At 39.9% G+C, this 20,468-nt stretch overlaps 1 protein-coding gene across 1 annotated transcript; it reads left to right on the top strand.

Annotated features, from left to right (window-relative positions):
- The first annotated feature begins 6,010 nt into the window (after nt 1–6,010).
- PRL (prolactin) lies at nt 6,011–14,451 on the top strand. Its single transcript, XM_073632716.1, has 5 exons — nt 6,011–6,087; nt 6,612–6,793; nt 11,212–11,319; nt 11,767–11,946; nt 14,076–14,451. Exons 1-5 carry the CDS (start codon nt 6,057–6,059, stop codon nt 14,262–14,264), a joined length of 690 nt encoding a protein of 229 aa, XP_073488817.1. The 5' UTR covers nt 6,011–6,056; the 3' UTR covers nt 14,265–14,451.
- The last annotated feature ends 6,017 nt before the right edge of the window (nt 14,452–20,468 follow it).

Below are 20,468 nucleotides of genomic sequence, written 5' to 3'. Positions count from 1 at the left end.
ATGAGGCCAAGTACAGGGATATTCTGGGCGAAAACCTTCTCCAGTGTGCTCAGGACCTCAGACTGGGCCGAAGGTTTACCTTCCAACATATATATATATATATATATATATATATATATATATATGAGACTGTCTGTATATATATATATATATATATATATATATATATATTAAATACACTGCAGCTAACTGAATAACCTGCCTGCCTGCTCAATCTAAATGACACTCTCTCTCTGTTCATGCCAACAACACACTACAGCCTTATATAGTGTGGAGCATGGACTTAGTCAACCTGAGCCATGATTGGCCAAAGGCACCCTGCCTTTGGCCAATTATTGCTCTCTTAGCTGAGGGCGTTGGGATTGGCCAAAGCATGCAGGTCATGGTGCATTCTTTGGCCAATCATCATACAGCAATGCACTGCGCTCCCGCAGAGCATTATGGGGTGTTACGTGGAGCTCGAAGATTGCCGCAAACACCCCATAATGTTCGGTTTTTGATGAACGGGCAAACAGCCAATGTTCGAGTCGAACTCATGTTTGACCCGAACATAAAGCTAATCCCTATTTGCTTCTAACCTTATAAAAGTTGTAAGAGCTTTTGAAAGACCATGACAGGTTTTCTGACTATCTACTTGCTGCTTATGGGAAAAACTGTCACATAAACTGTAACCGTTATTACTTATTTTCCATTTTTACACTTTTAGAATTAGTTAAGTGCATACATTTTTAGGGCTAAATTAGTTTTGTTTTTATGATGTAATTGTTCAGGAATAAAAATCAGCTTACAATATTTAATTGTTCTTTTTCCCTATTAATCTAAATGTTATTAGCAGTTAAAACATTCATTAAAAGTATGTTATGATTAAACAGGTCTGAGGAGATGATGGATTAATCTATCGTAATGGAATATATTCTCACAGATGGTTTACAATATGACAAGAACTGTTAAGCCTGTCATTTTGAAAACCTGACCCAAGAACACACTGTACGTCTTATTAATTGAGAAATGATTGCCCTTTTGATTCACACACATTTCACATTAAATGGCAATGTTTCAAGCATCATAACTACGTATACCACATAATTGATGAGAATTATTTATTTATTATTTAAATATATCTTTGGGGCATAAACATGTCAGAAGTTAATAAAAGTTTATACCACTTTTTGACACTTTTTTTTTTTAAAGTTAGGATAGAAAATATGGATATAAATAAAGATTAAATTGCAAACAGTCTAATTAGTTAACATCATCACTATAACTCAAACCTAGAAGTAATAGATATGATAATTACTATATCTTTACACCTATTGCTTTACACTTATTACATTACATCTGTTGTTATTAACATTGTTACATCCCAATGAAAGGTGAAGAAAAAGGTGGTGGGTATAGCAGTTCTTAATCGTGCTTAGCAGCATTGGAAGGCTCATACACAGGCATGTTTTTACAGAAATAATTTTGAGCATTCTAGGTACGCAAATGAGCATTAACGAGAGGTAAAGAAAGGAGATTTGGGTTGAAGTGATTTTCCAGCTTGTTTGTGGGGAACAATAATCACTTGAAAATGGTATGAGTGAAAAAAATCAAATATCTTAATTGGTTTAAACAATCAAGGTCAGTAATGGAAAACATGTTAACTTCCAGGATAATGACCTCAAGAAAGAGGTTATTTGGGCTTTTTAATCATTCTACAGCAACCATCAATAAGTTTTCTGAAAGCGATCATCCACAGAGAACAGTGCAATGCAAACACAACTTATTTAAAAAGTAAACACCCAAACACATAGCAAGAGTAAAAGGATAACAGCTGTAGGCATCTTGTTTACTTGGTAATATATGTGTTCATGGGCCACATATATTACCAAGGAATCCTATGCTGAGAGAATTATGGAGGCAGCTATCAGAGACCTCTACTTCTGGTAATGTTAGTTGCCTGGGCTCTCATACTGATCTAATGGTTTCAATACTTCATTAGACACTGAGTAGCAACAAGTATGCAAGTAGAAGTTCTGATTGTGGTCTGCCTTGCCTTAACTAGATGCATTTATTCTCCAGGACAGTCACCCAGAAAGTACTAAAATCATACAACCAGTAATGACTGCAAGGAAATTAAATTTTCAAAGGCAGTCAACATTTCTCGCGTCACAGAGTTACCTTAAGAAAAACAAAACAGTGATGGGTGGTTGTTACAAAGAAATTCCCTGTTCTCAAAAAAAGTAATTATTCCAATTTTAAAATATTTGTACAAATATATTTTCAATTTTTAAAAGAGTAGGGAATAATTAGATTACTGCTGTCTGTTAACATAAAGAGACAGAGGCTTTAAGTCTTCCCTTACACAGTTACAAAATGTCCTACAAGCTCTTATAAAAAATGAATGTTTTGTTTACATATTGAAAAATGTGGTATATGTGTCAACAGGACCTAAGGAAAGACAACTGCTGTGCAGAGACTTGTGGAATCTATAGAAGTGCAATATCTCAATTGGCACATCCTGGCAAGCTTCCTTCAGGAGCATCTGGAAATATATAGGCAATGTAAAAGCCTCTGTGTGTTTCTAGATATATGTATTATTATATACTGTATAGGGGACAAAGTAACTTTACAATTAATATGTTACATCATTCTGGATTGGGTGGCAACTGCCATATTATGTGAGACTTGGCTTGTGATGGTTATTGTTTATAGATCCAATATTGGCAGCTTTATTTGAAAAGTAGGAATTATAGATCACCTGAAAGGTGTTTCTCATGTATACAGGAATGAACTGTATCTACTTCCTGTCAATTGTATAAAAATAATTTGTGCATCTGGAAGTGCATTTACGGTATATTGAGGACTTATTCTCTGGGCACATTGAAAAGTTCTGGATGGCCGCACTTCTGTGAACAAAGCACCTTTATTGTAGTAAAAATATTACAGGTCACATCGAAGTGGATACATAGGACAAAAACCAGCTAATGCATTTCACATCAATGGATGCTTACTCATAGCTAAGAAAAAATTATTACAACTGAGACATATATAGAAAGGTAAGTGATCAGAACCACATGTATAACACCTGAAGGTTAAACTCTAAACCAAGCAAATAACAACCACACCTCCCAATGCTTATTTAATTGTGTTAACCCATAGGTGCCCAAACACAACAGTAGAAAAACAAAAAAATTAGATGCAAGAAAAACTAGATTAAAAAACATTTTACATGTATAGAAAATTAAATGAAATGAAAACTGGGCAATCGCAAGAAACAGCACGATGTAACAGCACAATGTTAAAGATAGGTGTCCAATCAATTGTGTTTATGATATGTAGTATTGTTATAACAATAATAACCTAAACATGTCCAAATGCAGGAAAGGTAAGACACCTCACAGCTGTGAATAGTATTGTAAATGTATCCATTGTGTGGAACAACACTTAGTGTCATAGGTGCTGGATTGCATTTTCTTTGCGAGCCTCATCCACACTTCAGAAAAAACCCCAGTGAACGTATTGACTTAACACTAACACTAGAGTATACAACGATAAATTGCCAAAAATCCTCTGAAGAATCAGATATTATTAATGGTACTTCATCTCAAACCGGATATCTCAGAAATTGTTTAAACTAGAAGGTATACTGGAGTGTGGATGAAAACAAAAGGGCTTGAACATCTGACTAGAATCTGCAATGGTTATGAAACAAAAGTATATATGTGTTGACCCCAAAGGGGAACCGCATACCAGGAACATATTGAGAAAAAAATATATATGTATATATGCTATAAGACCAACCTGACCACAATATTATCAATATTCGAAGTCCATAAACACAGAAAAGTGCGGTGTAGAGGGTCAAGGCGTTTACTGTTTATAAGTGTTGTCATAATTCAACTCAAGAACAAAAATAAAAAGCTACAAAACAAAGAACAAAAAACAAACAATAAAGATTAGAGAACTGCATATATATGATGCGCTGCTTCTAGAAGTAAAAAGTCACAGTCTATGTGCTCAGGCGCAAGGTTGCAGCGTTGAGAGGTGAGAAGTCTCACCTCATGCGCTGCAATCCTCAATTGCCAAAAACCAACCAATTCAGCACATGACATGTTGTGGATTGGGCCTAACAGCATTCATAGGATTCATAACGTTCAAAGAAAATAAAAAATTGCATGTGTACTTATATGTTTTCAAAGAAATCATATATATAATCCCAAACCCTTCCATGATGAAAAAAGATATACTGCTCTAAAATTTACAGGAAGAACTGGGATTAAATGTGTGTATATATTCACTAGATTCAAAGAATAAAAATTATTTTACTAGAGACACACAAAAAGAAAAAAGAAAAAATTATATAAAAAATATGTATATGAAACCCGAATCACAGGCTGGACAATGCTTAAGCAAGGAGGAGAAGATGATCTCACTCCAAACATTGCGATGCTGACGTACTCACTGACAGGATTTAAAACTACCCAGTAGAATAAACCCTCCACTGATGTATAGTGTAAAGTATGGTGACAAAAACAGCGGCATAACCATGGAATAAGCACAGGTAAATCCTAAAAATGAGAACATATACTGCTAAGGATACATGCTGTGACCTGAGCTAAGAGACAAAAAACTGAGTGCAATCACGGATGTAGGAGTAAGCAGCGCAGGAAAGCAAGTAGTCTCGCTCCGTGCGCTGCAAACTTTAGGGTTTAACCTTCAGGTGTTATACATGTGGTTCTGATCACTTACCTTTCTATATATGTCTCAGTTGTAATAATTTTTTCTTAGCTATGAGTAAGCATCCATTGATGTGAAACGCGTTAGCTGTTTTTTGTCCTATGTATCCACTTCGATGTGACCTGTAGTATTTTTACTACAATAAAGGTGCTTTTTTCACGGAAGTGCGGCCATCCAGAACTTTTCAATTTGCTTTCTACTCACCGTGCAGATCCGGCACCTGTGTGGCTGTGGGAGTACATTTTTTATGGCTTAATGGTGGTTATCCTGGGAGCAGTTTTGCTGTTTCTTTATTCTCTGGGCACATCATTGCCAGTATGGCAATAATGGCAAAATGTTATGTATGATTGTAACTTACATTAAGGTCATTGCATATTTTAGGAACCCATTCATGTAAAAAATGTCTAAGGACTCACAGGCTTTTTTTCTCTGCAGCTGTATAGGACATTAAAGTGTATCTCTGAGTACATATATTCCACCTCCCACCCATATGCATTTTGTTTCCCCTTACTGGAACTTCTGGGAGTGGAGACCATTGATCCAGGACTGTAGTCTCTGCCAACTACCAACTAATATTCCTGTGGGGACCTCATCTTGTTTCTGCATTTGTCTGGCACTTGAGAGGACCCCTCTGCTGGTCAGCCAATGGGAAGTGTCCACAATACATTGACAGCAACATTTTGGGGTTGATTTACTTAAGGCAAATGGACAATGCACTTTGCAGTTGCTCCAGAGCTTAGTAAATAAGGTAAAGCTTTACTGTGCAAAAAGTACCCAATCATGTGCAAGGAAAATAAGAAAAATAGCATTTTTGCTTGCACATGATTGGATGATGGAAGTCAGCAGCGTTATTGCTCATTTACTAATCTCTGGAGCAAATGCTCTTTTGAAAGTGCACAGTGTATTTACCTTTAGTAAATCAACCCCTTAGTCTTTGCCCCAACTAAAACCTTGTCAAATCATTATGGGTCTTGTATACTTGCTTCTTACACATACTTAATAGGTCCTATCCTTTTTGATGTCTACATACAGTGGCTGTTTGTTTTACCAAAAACATTTCGAGTAACTAAATAATTAAAGGAAAAAGAATTAATTTTTTAAAATTGAACTTTACGGCCCAACACTTTATCCCTCTCATACAATTCTAGTTAAATAAATGTATTGCATTATTTTTATAAAACATTTGTGAATATGAATGAAAAGATGCAGGCATTTGATGTTTGTGATTATGAGTGTAGAAGATGCATTAATTCATCAAAGGTGTCCAAGTACATAAAACCAGCAAATGTTAAGCACAAAGACAATTCCGTCTACTCCTGGGTGTAGTGTGATCGGCAATGATTGATCTGATGGCCATGTCACTTAAAGGTATCTTTTAATTCATGCATTGCTATCTATTTCTACATTTATAAGAATTGTTTCCCTAATGCATGAAATTACTTGGAGCATAATGTCTAATTTTCATACTCAACACTTTTCATTTATTTTTTAGAAAATACATAAAATGGGGATATCTTGATCACAGGCTAGAATTCTATTTGATGTATATTCAGCACATAAGCTTTTTAAAAATATCAAAACCAAGCTTGAACATATTTTTTCATTTAGTTTTTAGACATGTTTATGAAATACTTTTTATCAATAATGGCAGCTGTCACAGTGCTTTGTACATAAAACATGTGTATGTAAATTTCTAGGACATTATTTGACAAATATATATTTTAAGATGGAGATTCATGAAAATGATTTATGTTGCAATAAAGCCAGCATGTCAAGTTCACTGTAAAGAGAACTAATTTTCTTTGCTACTTCAAAGTTCTCTCTTTTCCCTAATCTTTTCTTTTGTTCATTTATTTATACAATGATTCTTTTCTTTTTGTTTGTTTTCTAAGGTGCAATGATGATAATGTTAGCAGGATCCAGCATATTACTAGCAGGAATTGGGGTGACATCACAACCAATATGCCCAAATGGGGGCACAAACTGTCAAATACCCACGTCTGCTCTCTTTGACCGTGCCGTAAAACTTTCACATTATATCCATTCTCTTTCCTCTGAAATGTTTAATGAGTTTGTAAGTATAGCTTTAACATATTTATTTTCTGTCATAAAGGACATACCTACAATATATGTTAATTTACATATGCAAACCATTTAGATTTGGTTGCTAAAGATCAGCTGCCAATGATGAAACTTTCTTTAAAACTTTCTCTAAATTGTTTGCTTTGAGTTAGTGAATATGTAAGAGATTGAAACAATGGTAAAGTTTTTTTTAAGCAAATCCACACTTGGATGGCTTAGAACATTCTTTAACCACTTCAGCCCTGGAAGATTTGGCTGCTCAATGACCAGGGCATTTTTTGCGTTACAGCACTGCGTTGCTTTAACTGACAATTGTGCAGTTGTGCGACGTTGTATCCAAACAAAATTGATGTCCTTTTTTTCCCACAAATAGAGAATTCTTTTGGTGGTATTTTATCATCTCTGCAGTTTTTTTTTTTGCGCTATAAACAAAAAAAGAGCGACAATTTTGAAAAAAAACACAATATTTTGTACTTTTTGCTATAATAAATATCCCCAATTTTTTTTAAAAAAAGCAATTTTTTTCCTCAGTTTAGGCTGATATGTATTTTTCTACATATTTTTGGTAATAAAAATCACAATAAGAGTATGATGATTGTTTTGCGCAAAAGTTATAGCGTCTACAAAATAGGGGAAAGATTTATGGCATTTTTATTATTATTTTTTTTATTAGTAATAGCGGCGATCAGCGATTTTTATCAGGACTGCAACATTATGGCGGACGCATTGGACACTTTTGACACATTTTTGGGACCATTGACATTTATACAGCGATCAGTGCTATAGAAATGCACTGATTACTGTATAAATGTCACTGGCAGGGAAGGGGTTAACAGTAGGGGGTGATCAAGGGGTTAAATGTGTTACCTAGGGAGTGATTCTAACTGTGGGGGGATGGGATTGCCTGGGTGAGGAGAGCGATCGTTGTTCATACTTAGTATGGACAAAGATCGCTCTCCTCACCCCTGACAGCACGGAGATCTGTCTGTTTACATTGACAGATCTCCGTTCTGTCTCTGTGTGGAGCGATCACGAGTGCCCGCACGCATGCTCCTAGTGGTCAAAAGATGAGCCGGAGTATAGCTACGACGGTTCGCCCAGGGGAGCTAACCTGCTGCAGTTTAACTGCGGCGGCTGGTCGGGAAGGGTTTAAAACTGACTCTCATCCTCCACATTTCTTCTACTTCTAATGTGAAGATATCTAGCTGTAGAGATGTCTATATTAGTATGTAAATGCCTAGGCAATGTGACATCCTTAGCGGCAACACCTGCAGATGATAAAAACAGTACAGTAAGTGGCAAAGATTCTGGAAAACAGAATCTGGAAAAATTCTGGAAGAATTTTAAAAGGAAGTTAAAGCTCAGCGTCTCTTTTGCTGAACCTTTAGGGAAAATAGGACTACTTCCAAGGTATTCGTGCTCTGTTCCCAGGTTTGGGGGCAGATAATTTAGAAATAGGGCCCACACAGGATTCAGGACACAGAGACAGCAACCTGACTTTGCATGCTAAAAGGTGAAACAGCCTAATAAGGCTTTTTTTGTGCTGACTAGCTGTTCTGATGAATTTTATAAAACAATTTTTTAAACAATAAACAGGTAATTATGCAGTTAAAATAATACAGAGGCCATATACGATGCAATTAAAGTTTGCACTGCTATTAGTATATAAGGGGATTGAACATAATAGAGTTGATTTACTAAAACTGGACAGTGCAAAACCTGGTGCGGCTCTGCATAGAAACCAAGCAGCAGTGTTGCCAACCTACCAGATTCAAATTTACTGGCACAACACCTAAAATTTACTGGCACAGCCAAGTTTTTACTGGCATTTCCAAAAGTTTAAAAAAATTACAGTTTTAAGTGCAAATTTCAGTATTTAGGCAACAAACAAGTTACATGTGCAATTAGCAATGTGATTTAAGGTAGATATTAAGTCAAAAAACATATTTCTTATTTTGAGTATAGTAAAGGCAGATAATTGTAATCCATCAGTATTTTGTCACCTATGTCAAACTGGAGAGATTTCCCCTTAGTTTTTGTCCCCAAAGAGAGAGATACTGCTCCCACATTCAGTTACTATACAATACTGTCCACCATTCGGTTACTATACATTACTACCCACCATTCGGTTACTGTACATTACTGTCCACCATTCGGTTACTGTACATTACTGCTCATCATTCGGTTACTGTACATTACTGCCCATCATTCAGTTACTGTACATTACAGCCCACCATTCGGTTACTGTACATTACTGCCCACCATTCGGTTACTGTACATTACTGCCCACCATTCGGTTACTATACATTACTGTCCACCATTCCATTACTGTACATTACTGCCCACCATTACGTTACTGTACATTACTGCCCACCATTCCGTTACTGTACATTACTGCCCACCATTCTGTTACTATACATTACTGCCCATCATTCGGTTACTATACATTACTGCCCACCATTCCATTAATGTACATTACTGCCCACTATTCTGTTACTATACATTACTGCCCATCATTCGGTTACTATACATTACTGCCCACCATTCAGTTACTGTACATTACTGTCCACCATTCAGTTACTGTACATTACTGCCCACCATTCGGTTACTGCACATTACTGCCCACCATTCTATTACTATACATTACTGCCCACCATTCTGTTACTAAACATTACTGCCCACCATTCCATTACTATACATTACTGCCCACCATTTGGTTACTATACATTACTGCCCACCATTCCGTTACTATACATTACTGCCCATCATTCGGTTACTATACATTACTGCCCGCCATTTGGTTACTGTACATTACTGCCCACCATTCAGTTACTGTACATTACTGCCCACCATTCCGTTACTATAGATTACTGCCCACCATTCCGTTACTATACATTACTGCCCACCATTCCGTTACTATACATTACTGTCCACCGTTCAGTTACTGTACATTACTGCCCACCATTCGGTTACTGTACATTACTGCCCACCATTAGGTTACTACAGTATACATTACTGCCCACCATTCGGTTACTATATATTACTGCCAACCATTCGGTTACTGTACATAACTGCCCACCGTTCGGTTACTATACATTACTGTCCACGGTTCGGTTACTATACATTACTGTCCACCGTTCGGTTACTATACATTACTGCCCACCATTCAGTTACTATACATTACTGCCCACCATTCGGTTACTGTACATTACTGCCCATCATTCGGTTGCTAGGGTTTACTGCACAATGATTACCTGCAACTCCGTGCCCCCCTCTGCAAACTGCTCAGTCCTGCCACTGCTTTATTAATCACCACCCCCACTGCTGGTAGAAGGGTGAGGAAAGAATGCACACAGCCCTATCTGTGTGTCCCTGATCTCTGTACTCGTTCTGCTGACCGAAAAGGGGAGGGAGGCTGGGGGGGGGCATCACAGAAAGCCTGCTCTGGCTCACTCCTTGTCACAGACTCACAGACACTCCGGCCCTGACAGAGGAGAAGCAGGCTCTCTAGAACATGCAGCCCACAGCCGTGCCTCTCCTCTGTCACAGTGTGGCCTGGAGAGCAAGTGAGGTTGATGTCTGGTAATATAAAGTGCAGGGAGCAGAGCAGAGCAAAGCAGACTCCCGCCTGCCTCAGTACAGCACAACCACACTTTCGACTGGCAGCATCTTCTTGTCAAATGTGGCAAGCTGCAGGAGGAGGGCTGGTTACAGTAATGCTGATTGGCTGAGAGGCGGTGGTGGGCAGAGCAATTCTCAGAGGTGCAGATCGGATCATCTCAGCAGCTGGCTCTCGGGCACCTCTGGGAATTGCGCATGCGCAGTTCCAAGCTGGGCTGGTCACAGCCATTTTTACTGCCACTTTTTCTGTGCTACGGACATTTACAGGCGGGGAAAAAGTGCCCTGTTTTTATGGGCTGCCCGTAAAAATACTCGTGGTTCGCAACACTGCCAAGCAGCTTCCAGGTTTTTTTTTGTCAAAGCCCAATTGAACAAGCTGAAGTTAAAAGTTGATTGGCTACCATGCACAGCTGCACACAGTTTTGCATTTTTAGTAAATCAACCCCAATGTGTAATTACTATAGTGGATAACTTTACATTTTGAGGTTGGGAAATATTTATAATTGACTAACAGGAGGAAATTCTTTTAAGAAGGAGTGACATTAGTGAACATAGGAAGCTTTTTACTAATCAGTTGATCAGAAGGATTTCCAAGAAAAGTTTAAATGCAGTGGACTGTCCTTTTGGAGGGGGATACGTGTTCCAAAGGAAAAGCACAACAAAAGATAAATCTAGAGCTGGCTTCCTTCTCCAAACCATTATTTTATTGCATGAATGCTTCTTGTTGAGAGAATTAGCACAGATAAAAAATGTTTTGGTACAAATTAACCTTACATTCCTATATGGCAGGATGAGCGCTTTACTCCAGGACGTAGGTTTCTAGCAAAATCTGGAATAAGTTGCCATACTTCTTCTCTGAATACTCCAGAAGACAAAGAGCAAGCCCGACAGATACAAGTAAGAGCTTTTTCAAATGTTTCAAATGAATGGCAATTAGGTGAAATAATGTAGGTGAATATTGTAAGCATGTACTTTCACTTAGTATTTAACTAGAATAACTCAAAACAAGTCTTACAATATTATTAAAATTCCTACAAATGCTTAGTGCATTTCACAGTTCTTGGAATATATATATATATATATATATATATATATATATATATATATATATATATATATATATATATATATATTCTACACAATTGCTTTATTGATTTCAGTTTTCTTTTCTCTATGTAAACTTGTATTTTTATTGAAAAAACTGATTCCATATTAGTATGAAACGTTCCTACCATTTTATTTGAATGTGTACATCCCTAACAGAAAAAGGCTGATTTTTCTATACTGTAATCATAAGTGACTGAAATGTGGAGTTTTCACTAAATGTTTGTGTATACACTAAAGCATGAAGATCTGCTGAACTTGGTGCTGAAGGTTCTAAGATCATGGAATGATCCTTTGGTTCACATGGTTTCTGAAGTGCAAGATATCCGGGAGGCTCCAGACACCATCCTTTGGAAAACTGTAGAGGTTGAAGAGCAAACTAAACGTCTCCTCGAAGGAATGGAAAGGATTATTGGCAGGGTAAACATAATATTAAGATATATGTAGTGGTTTTAGTAAAATAATTCATTACCCTGAAATGTTTAGTTGTGACTCATGTTTGCAGAAAAGGGTGTATACCCCACCCCGAATGTCAGCTGCGGCACAGTCATATCCATAATAGAAGTGGAGTAACCAACCATTGTGACATCCTATTTAGCCCTTTTTTTTATGGACAGTTTACTATTTAGTGTGCATTCCCTTTTACACCAAAGGAGTGCATTAAATAGTTCCTACCCTTTGGAGACCAACACAAAGATTGTATTTGAATTTTGCAAAGGCATTGATACAGTTCCCCACAAACATTTACTTTACAAACTGAGGTATTTTGGCATGGACCATAGGGTAGGTACCTGGATTGAAAACTGGCTACAGGGGCAGGTCCAATGGGTGGTGATAAATAGCGAGAACTTGGAATGGTCCCATGTGGTAAGTGGGGTCTCCCAAGAATCTGTCCTGGGACCAATTCTGTTAAATGTATTCATAAATGATATAGAGGTTGGTATAAATAGCTCAATCTCAGTGTTTTCTGATGATACAAAGTTAAGCAGGGCAATAACTTCTGCGCAGGATGTGGAAACCTTACAAGATGACCTGAATAAAATAATGGGTAGGGCAGCTACATGGCAAATGAGGTTTAATGTTGAAAAATGTAAGGTAGTATATTTGGGTGCTAAAAATACAAACGCAAGTTGCTCGCTTGGGGAGAACCTCTGGGGGAATCCAGGATGGAAAAGGACCTGGGGGTACTAGGACCCCCAGGTCCTTTTCCATCCTGGATTCCCCCAGAGGTTCTCCCCAAGCGAGCAACTTGCATTTGTATTTTTAGCACCCAAATATACTACCTTACATTTTTTAACTTTAAACCTCATTTGCCATGTAACTGCCCAACCCATTATCAGTGTCACCTATCAGTGCTCATCAGTGCTGCATATCAGTGCCACCTATCAGTGCCCATCAGTGCTGCATATTAGTGCCTCCTCATCAGTGCCACCCCATCAGCACCCTTCAGTGCTGCCTCATCTTTGCACATCAGTGCCCATCAGTTATTATTATTATTATTATTATTAAGGATTTATATAGCGCCAACAGTTTACGCAGCGCTTTACAATATAAAAGGGAGACAATACAGTTATAATACAATAGTATACAAGATAATTAAGAGGGTCCTGCTCAGAAGAGCTTATAATCTAATAGGGTGGGGCAGGTGGTACAAAAGGTTGTGCAGCCTATCAGTTCCCGTCAATGCAGCCTCATCAGTGAAGGAGAAAAATTACTTATTTGCAAAATTTTGAAACTAAGAAAAACAAAATTTTTGATATTTTTTCATTTTTTTGCAAAAAATTAAAACCCAGTGGTGATTAAATAACACCAAAAGAAAGCTCTATTTGTGTGAAGAAAATGATTAAAAATTAATTTCGGTACAGTGTTGCATGGCCGCGCAATTGTCATTCAAAGATCGACATCACTGAAAGCTGAAAAATGGCCTGGGCAGGAAGGGGGTGAACGTGCTACAACATACAGGGATGTGCGATTTATTATTGACATAAACACATGCAAACACACACAGGTTGAACTGGTGTCTTTTTTCAGCCTTACTGAATATGTAACTATGTAACTATTATAGATGGACCATTTGTTCCCTATTGTATACATTACAAGCTATTTTAAGTCTCCTCCCCCATACTTTTTACACTATAGACTTTAGCCTGCCATAGATTGTTCGAATCTCAGCCCTTTTAGCAGGGACCAGCTGAGATTCGAACCATGTAAGGACAGGCTGATTGTACCCAAGTTGATCAATTGATCAACTTGGATACAACCAGTCTGTTGGATATTTCATGTGATTATTGCCAGCAGCTATAGCCGCTAGCAATAATCACTATGTGTTACCCCTGCAGGGACAACACAATTGCTCTGGCTGTGATAATGGGGGAATCAAGCGATTTTCTTTCCTGTAACCTGTGGTTAGTTTAAGAAGTTGTGTCTACATTAATAGTTCTATAAACCACTTGTGTGCAGTCCTTGATTTGCCCATTCAGGCTATAGCTTAAAAGTGAAAAAAAGTATTGCTCTCTCTCTCTTTACTTAATATGTGCTTTGCCTCTTAGATTCAACCAGGTGATTTAGAAAATGAAATTTACTCGCCATGGCCTGGCCCAGCTTCAATACCAGGAGATGAAAATTCACGCCTCTTTGCATTCTACAATCTACTCCACTGCCTTCGTAGGGACTCTCACAAAATCGACAACTATTTGAAGCTTCTAAAATGCCGTCTTATCCATGAGGGAAATTGTTGAACTTTTATTCTTAACTCTCTACAGCAATAAAGATGTGTTTCTCAAACAGCAATGATATGAATAAGTCTTTTAGAAAAACATGTGACAAAATCGTTTTTTAATAGTTATATAGAGTTTCTAATAAATTGGATTCCTATTTGTAGAATAAAGCCAAATCAAATAAAATGCAAAAATATATGTACATACATATATATGTCGGTGTGCATTTTCTTTTTACATACATATCCAGACAAACATTTTAAAATGTGTATATTATACATGTTCCCCTTTTGCTTCTCTATATAGGGCATGACCATGCATGATCTATCATACTTGAATGTTTTTCTCCTCAAAACAAATTGGTAAGAACCCCTAGACCAGTGGTTCTCAACCTTATAGTGCCGTGACCCCTTGATAAAATTTCCCAAGTTGTGGAGACCCCGAACAGTAAAATTATTTTCGTAGCGTAGGTTGTCAGCACACAAGGCAAGACAAGTAATTTGTGCCCCTAATCCACGGACATTTAGCGATACCTGGGTCCCTTCCAGTCATAAGGTATTACACTTATGCCGAAATCAGGAGATAGGGTCTCCTCCAGCCCCTCCCACTTCACGTTCCTCACCAGTCAGCTGACCTCTAGGCTCTGCCCCCCAGCCATGCTGTGAGCTGAATTGGCGGCTGCGAAGAGGGCGAGTGGTCGGCTGCAGGCTACAGGGACAGCCTACCTGGGCAGCCACAAAAATGCTGGGAGAGCGGTGCAGGCTTCAGGAACAGCCCAGGATTTGGTGACCCCTGGCAAATCATCATTCGACCCCCGAGGGGGTCCCGACCCCCAAGTTGAGAACCACTGTCCTAGACATTAGATGACTCTAGAATGGGTGACAATCTAAGTCTTTATTGAACTTGCAAACAGCATTCAGACATGTTGAAAAATCTTTTATATTACCATTTTAGCCCCCATTCTGGCTGGTGCTAGAATTGTTTTCAGCCAACAAAACTTGTTGTCAAAAAGTCAGATCGTGTCTACACAAGTCCATAACACAAAAGTTCACGCATGCTCAGAATCAAGCAGAAGGAGCTGCACTGGCTATTGAACTTACTTTTTCTCAGCTTGTCGTACATCTTGTTCATCACCGCGTTCTCACGTTCAGAATTTTTGGTCAACATTTGTGTGACAGTGTGTATGCAAGACAAGTTTGAGCCAACATCCTTCAGAAAAAAATCCACAGTTTTGTAGGCAGAAAGTCAGATCGTGTGTACGGGGCATTAGAGTACATACTCACATACTCACCTTCTTCAAATATTATTGCTAGCCTTTAAAAGCAAAGTAAGTGAAGTTAATCTGTGCCAGCAAATTAGGTATTTTTTAACAGTCTTTGGTTTTTGGATACAGAAACCAGTCAAAAACAGCTACCTTTCTGATACATTCCATGAGAAATTGATTGCTTTTAAGAACAGTGTACACAAACATTAGAGGACATTCTTCACAAATATAGCTGTCCTGTATGTTTCCAGTTCCCACAGATTTAATTGGTATTGCTGAATCTTAAAAACATCAAACTAAAATGTATACATATGGAAGTACATAATAATCAATTGAGTACAATTGAGTATTGTTGAAAAAGAAAAAAATTGTAAGATAAAAATAAAAATAAAAATGTCCAATGACTGAGGTGAAAATACAAAAAAGGATTGAAAAAAAACCCAAAAATTAATCAATATTGATAATAAAGAATAAGTCCATAAAGTGAAAACAAAAAAAGTCCAGTGAACATGTTGATCCAAAAAAGTGATATTTAAGTGAAATTCAACACTCAAGTGACAAAGTGAATAGGTATATCCTCCACCACAGAAACAGCTGCCGCTTACCAGAAGACGGTGGTCCCTTGTTACAGGGGACCACACTGAGCGAGTGGCTGTAACCCCAGCCCGGGATCTCACTGGCATGCACTGGACTCCTCAGTGTCAGCATGGATGGTCAGCGGAGGTCAGTGGAAGGATCAGTGGAAGAATCGATGGGTAGGCAATATTGTCACCAAAAAATAAAAGGCTCCACATAGTGTAAATCCTTTACATTTATTGTAATATATAAAGACAAATGAACACTTACAGCATTAAAGGTGTAAAAAGGCAGATAAAAGACTAAGCCGGCCGGCTTCCAAACAGCTCGTAGCTTCCAGGACTGGACGTACAGCGGTGACGTCAGGACGTGGCTCCTCCTCCCTACGTCGTTTCGTCACTAGCGGACATGGTCACGGGATACAGGCGGTGTGCCACGAAGATATCTTCAGGTGCGGAGAGAACCCGTGTAGAAAGGACTGGTTGCTGGACCGATGAGAAGCCTGGCTAGGGCTCAAACACCTCGATCTGGAGACAGGGACTGGAGAAGGATCAACTGAGGAGGCCAAGGGTCAAGCACAGAGGAGCAGGTGGCAAGTAGTCCCAAGGAGGCCAGAGTCCAGAACACAGGAGAGATCCTGGGGAGGCTAAAGATCAAACACAGGATAAGGCAAAAGCAAGTCCTTTTAGCAGGCCGAGGGTCAAACACCGGGTGATCGTTATAGCAGGTCCTTAAGCAAGCCAGGGGGTCAAACATGGAGGTCAGGCAGGAGCAAGTCCAATAGAGAGAAGCCGAGGGTCAAACACTAGAGAGGAGACAAGCAGAGAAGTCCCTAATCAAGCCGAAGTTCAAGTACTGGAGAGAATTCAGGAGTAGTCAGACGATCCGGGTCAAATAGGCAGGCACAGGTACTCAGAGAATAAGCAGGAACACTGGGAGCTGAGAAGACAAACCAGCAAAGGACATAGCTGCCTTTATATAGGCCCGCCGGGGGGACATCCCGCTGTGCGCGCACGTGTTCGTGCTGACGCGCCACGTCGTGCGCCCACGTGTGCTAATCCGTTCGGGTCACGCACTCGTACCCGCCAATTGTGTAACAGTACATGCTGGTGTGCAACTCCACCACGCAGGCGCACAGGGATGCGGCGATGCTGACAGGCTCTAAATCTGCTATTCCCCTGACACGCACCCGAGGGGCCTGGTATGGATTTTATTTTAAAATTTTGATTCAGAGTTCCCCTTAATATTTATACCAGACCCAAAGAGCCTGGTAATGGACAGGGGATCCCATGCTCTTTTTTTCAATTATCTGTACCTATATTGCCAAGACCCGACAATACATTACAGCTGCGATCACTTTTGAATGACAAATTTTCCTTTAGAAATGTAATTTTGCTGTGGTACTGTTCTAAACACAGGAAAAATTAGCCACTTTGCAGGCATACTATAGACACCCCCTAGGCACGATATTTAAAGGAATATTTCATTTTTATTGTTTCACTTTAAGCATAAAAAAAATCACTGCTCCCAAAAAAACGGCCATTTAAAAAAAAAATGTTTGCATTGATACAGGGTTCCCCTTAATTTCCATATCAGACCCGAAGGGCCTGGTATGGATGTTAGGGGGACCCTTACGCAATTTTTTAAAAATTTTGGTTTGGGGTTCCCCTTAATATTCATACCAGACCCAAAGGGCCTGGTAATGGACTGGGGGATCCCATGCTCTTTTTTTCAATGAGTTTTATCTATATTGCTGCGACCCAACAATTCATTACAGCCGCGATCAGTTTTAGGTAACAATCTTTCCTTTAGAAATGTCATTTTGCTGTGGTACTGTTCTAAACACGGGAAAAATGCACCACTTTACAGGCATACTATAGACACCCCCCAGGCACGATATTTAAAAGAATATTTCATTTTTATTGTTTCACTTTAAGCATTAAAAAATCACTGCTCACGAAAAAACGTCCGTTTTTAAAAAACAAATTGCATTGATACATGTTCCCTGGGGCAGGACCCAGGTCCCCAAACACTTTTTATGATAATAACTTGCATATAAGCCTTTAAAATTAGCACTTTTGATTTTTCATGTTCGTGTCCCATAGACTTTAACGGTGTTCGCGTGTTCTACCAAATTTTTTTGTCTTCTCGCATGTTCTGCTGCAAACTGAACAGGAGGGTGTTTGGCTCATCCCTATTCAAGGGGAGAGAAGGGCCAGGAGTGCTGAAGAGGGACCCGAGAAGAAGAGAATCCATGCTGCTCTGTGCAAAACCACTGCACAGAGCAGGTAAGTATAACATGTTTGTTATTTTTAAAAAAACAAAACTTTAGTATCACTTTAATAAATATTTTGCTTAACTACTATATCAAATGCAGACACTCTCTCTTCTTATAAAACACAAAGATGTGAATGTGTTAAATTCGGCATTCTGTAAATTTATTTGGCAGGGTAAGAAACCTCAGATTGTATTTAAAAAGCTTTATCTGTCTGAAAAAGAGGGAGGGGTGGCCTTACCCAATACACGACTATACAATTTATCTTGTCCGATAAGACATGCTTTAGATCGGATAGTGGGTACATCCATGTTTTTAAACAGTGAGTTGGAATCAAATATGACAGTACTTTGGGATTTAATGACCCTTTTGCATTGTCCACCTGTGAAATTGCCTAAATTGAATCACCACAATGTCTTGATAAGAGATACAATAGTGGCATGGAGAGACATGGGAAAATATACGCAAAAATCTCTATATTGTACAAAATATCACCTATTCCAATCCAGAATTCCCTACAGGGGAACAATGGCTTTTCATAGATGGGCAAATCAGGGTTTATTTTTAGCACCGATTTACCGACATTTTAGCGGCGCTATTCGGCCACTAGCGGGGCGGTTTTAACCCCCGCTAGCGGCCGAAGAGGGGTTAAATCCGCCTGCAAAATGCCGATGCATTACTAATCCTGCAATTCAGTGTGCTGTCACCTGTGGCAACCACGGCAGGCGATCGTGCCTATGGATTACAAATATGTCCAGCAATCTGCAAATGCTGGACATCTCTCACTGGCTTACAAATATTCCCAGCGCACTGCAAATGCTGGGAATTCTGAACTTTTGCTCCAAACTCCTGCATTATTCAGTAAAGTGTGCCTGGAAGTGTCTACTTTTGCCCGGGGTGATTGGGGTAAACCTGCGGGTGAGTGCGAGCGGGACTATGCTGAGATACAGTACCTGCCTGCGAGAATGTGTTTCCAGCGCGAAACCATGGCGCTGGTTCTCGGCGACAGGGTACTGTACATCTCGCGCTGGCTGCAATAGGAAAAACACATTTTCCTATTGCAGCGAGTGCAAGAGAGAATTCCCCTCCAAGAGTATACCAGGCCCTATGCTGAAAAAATGGCGTGGGGGTCCACCCCAAAATCCATACCAGACCCTTATCCAAGCATGCAGCCCGGCCGGTCAGGAAGGGGGGTGGGAACAAGCGAGCGCCCCCCCTCCTGAACCATACCAGGCTACATGCCCTCAACATGGGGGGTGGGTGCTTTGGGGTAGGGGGCGCCCTGCGGCCCCTCCACCCCAAAGCACCTTGTCCCCATGTTGATGAGGACAAGGGCCTCTTCCCGACAACCCTGGCCATTGGTTGTCGGGGTCTGTGGGCGGAGGGCTTATCGAAATCCGGGAACCCCCTTTAATAAGGGGGCCCCCAGATCCTGGCCCTCCACCCTCTGTGAATGAGTATGGGGTACATCGCACCCCTACCCATTCACCTGGGGGAAAAAAGTGTCAATAAAAAACACACTAGACAGGTTTTTAAAGTAATTTATTAGGCAGCTCCGGGGGTCTTCTTCCAACTTCCCTCTCCGGCCTCTTCTCCCGGGGTCTGGTTCTTCTCCTGCTCTCTGGCCTCTTCTCCTGCTGTCCGGCTCTTCTCCCAATCTCCAGCCTCTTCTCCCGGTCTCCGTCCTCTTCTCCAGATCTTCGGTTCTTCTCCCGCTCTCTGGTTCTTCTGACGGGCTCCTCTGCTATCTTCTGCTCTTTTGCTGCTCTTTTGCTAGCGGTGGCCCAGTCTTCCCAGTCGTCTTGTTCCCTCCTCCCATTTTTTTGGCGTAGGGTGTTCCCCATAAAATCCATACCATACCTAAGGGCCTGGTATGCCCTTGAAGGGGAACCCATGCCATTTTTTTATTTAAAATTTGGTGTGGAGTTCCCCCTCATGATCCCCAACTAGGATTGGCAGGGGGAAGGCCTCCTTGAACAACCCAGGGTCAGCCCAGCTGGGGGGGAGTTGTCGGGTGGAAGAACTGAGGAAGGAGTACTAGGCTGTCGGGACCTTTGAGGGATCTCCCCAGGCTGGGGGGTGACCTTGGGCCTGGGACTCGGGTGCAGGA

This window comes from Aquarana catesbeiana, linkage group LG05 (genome assembly GCF_042186555.1).
Source record: "Aquarana catesbeiana isolate 2022-GZ linkage group LG05, ASM4218655v1, whole genome shotgun sequence".
In the NCBI taxonomy this organism is placed as follows: Eukaryota; Metazoa; Chordata; class Amphibia; order Anura; family Ranidae; genus Aquarana; species Aquarana catesbeiana.
Note: the sequence above shows the minus strand (reverse complement) of the source record. Positions and strands in the feature narration are given on the sequence as shown.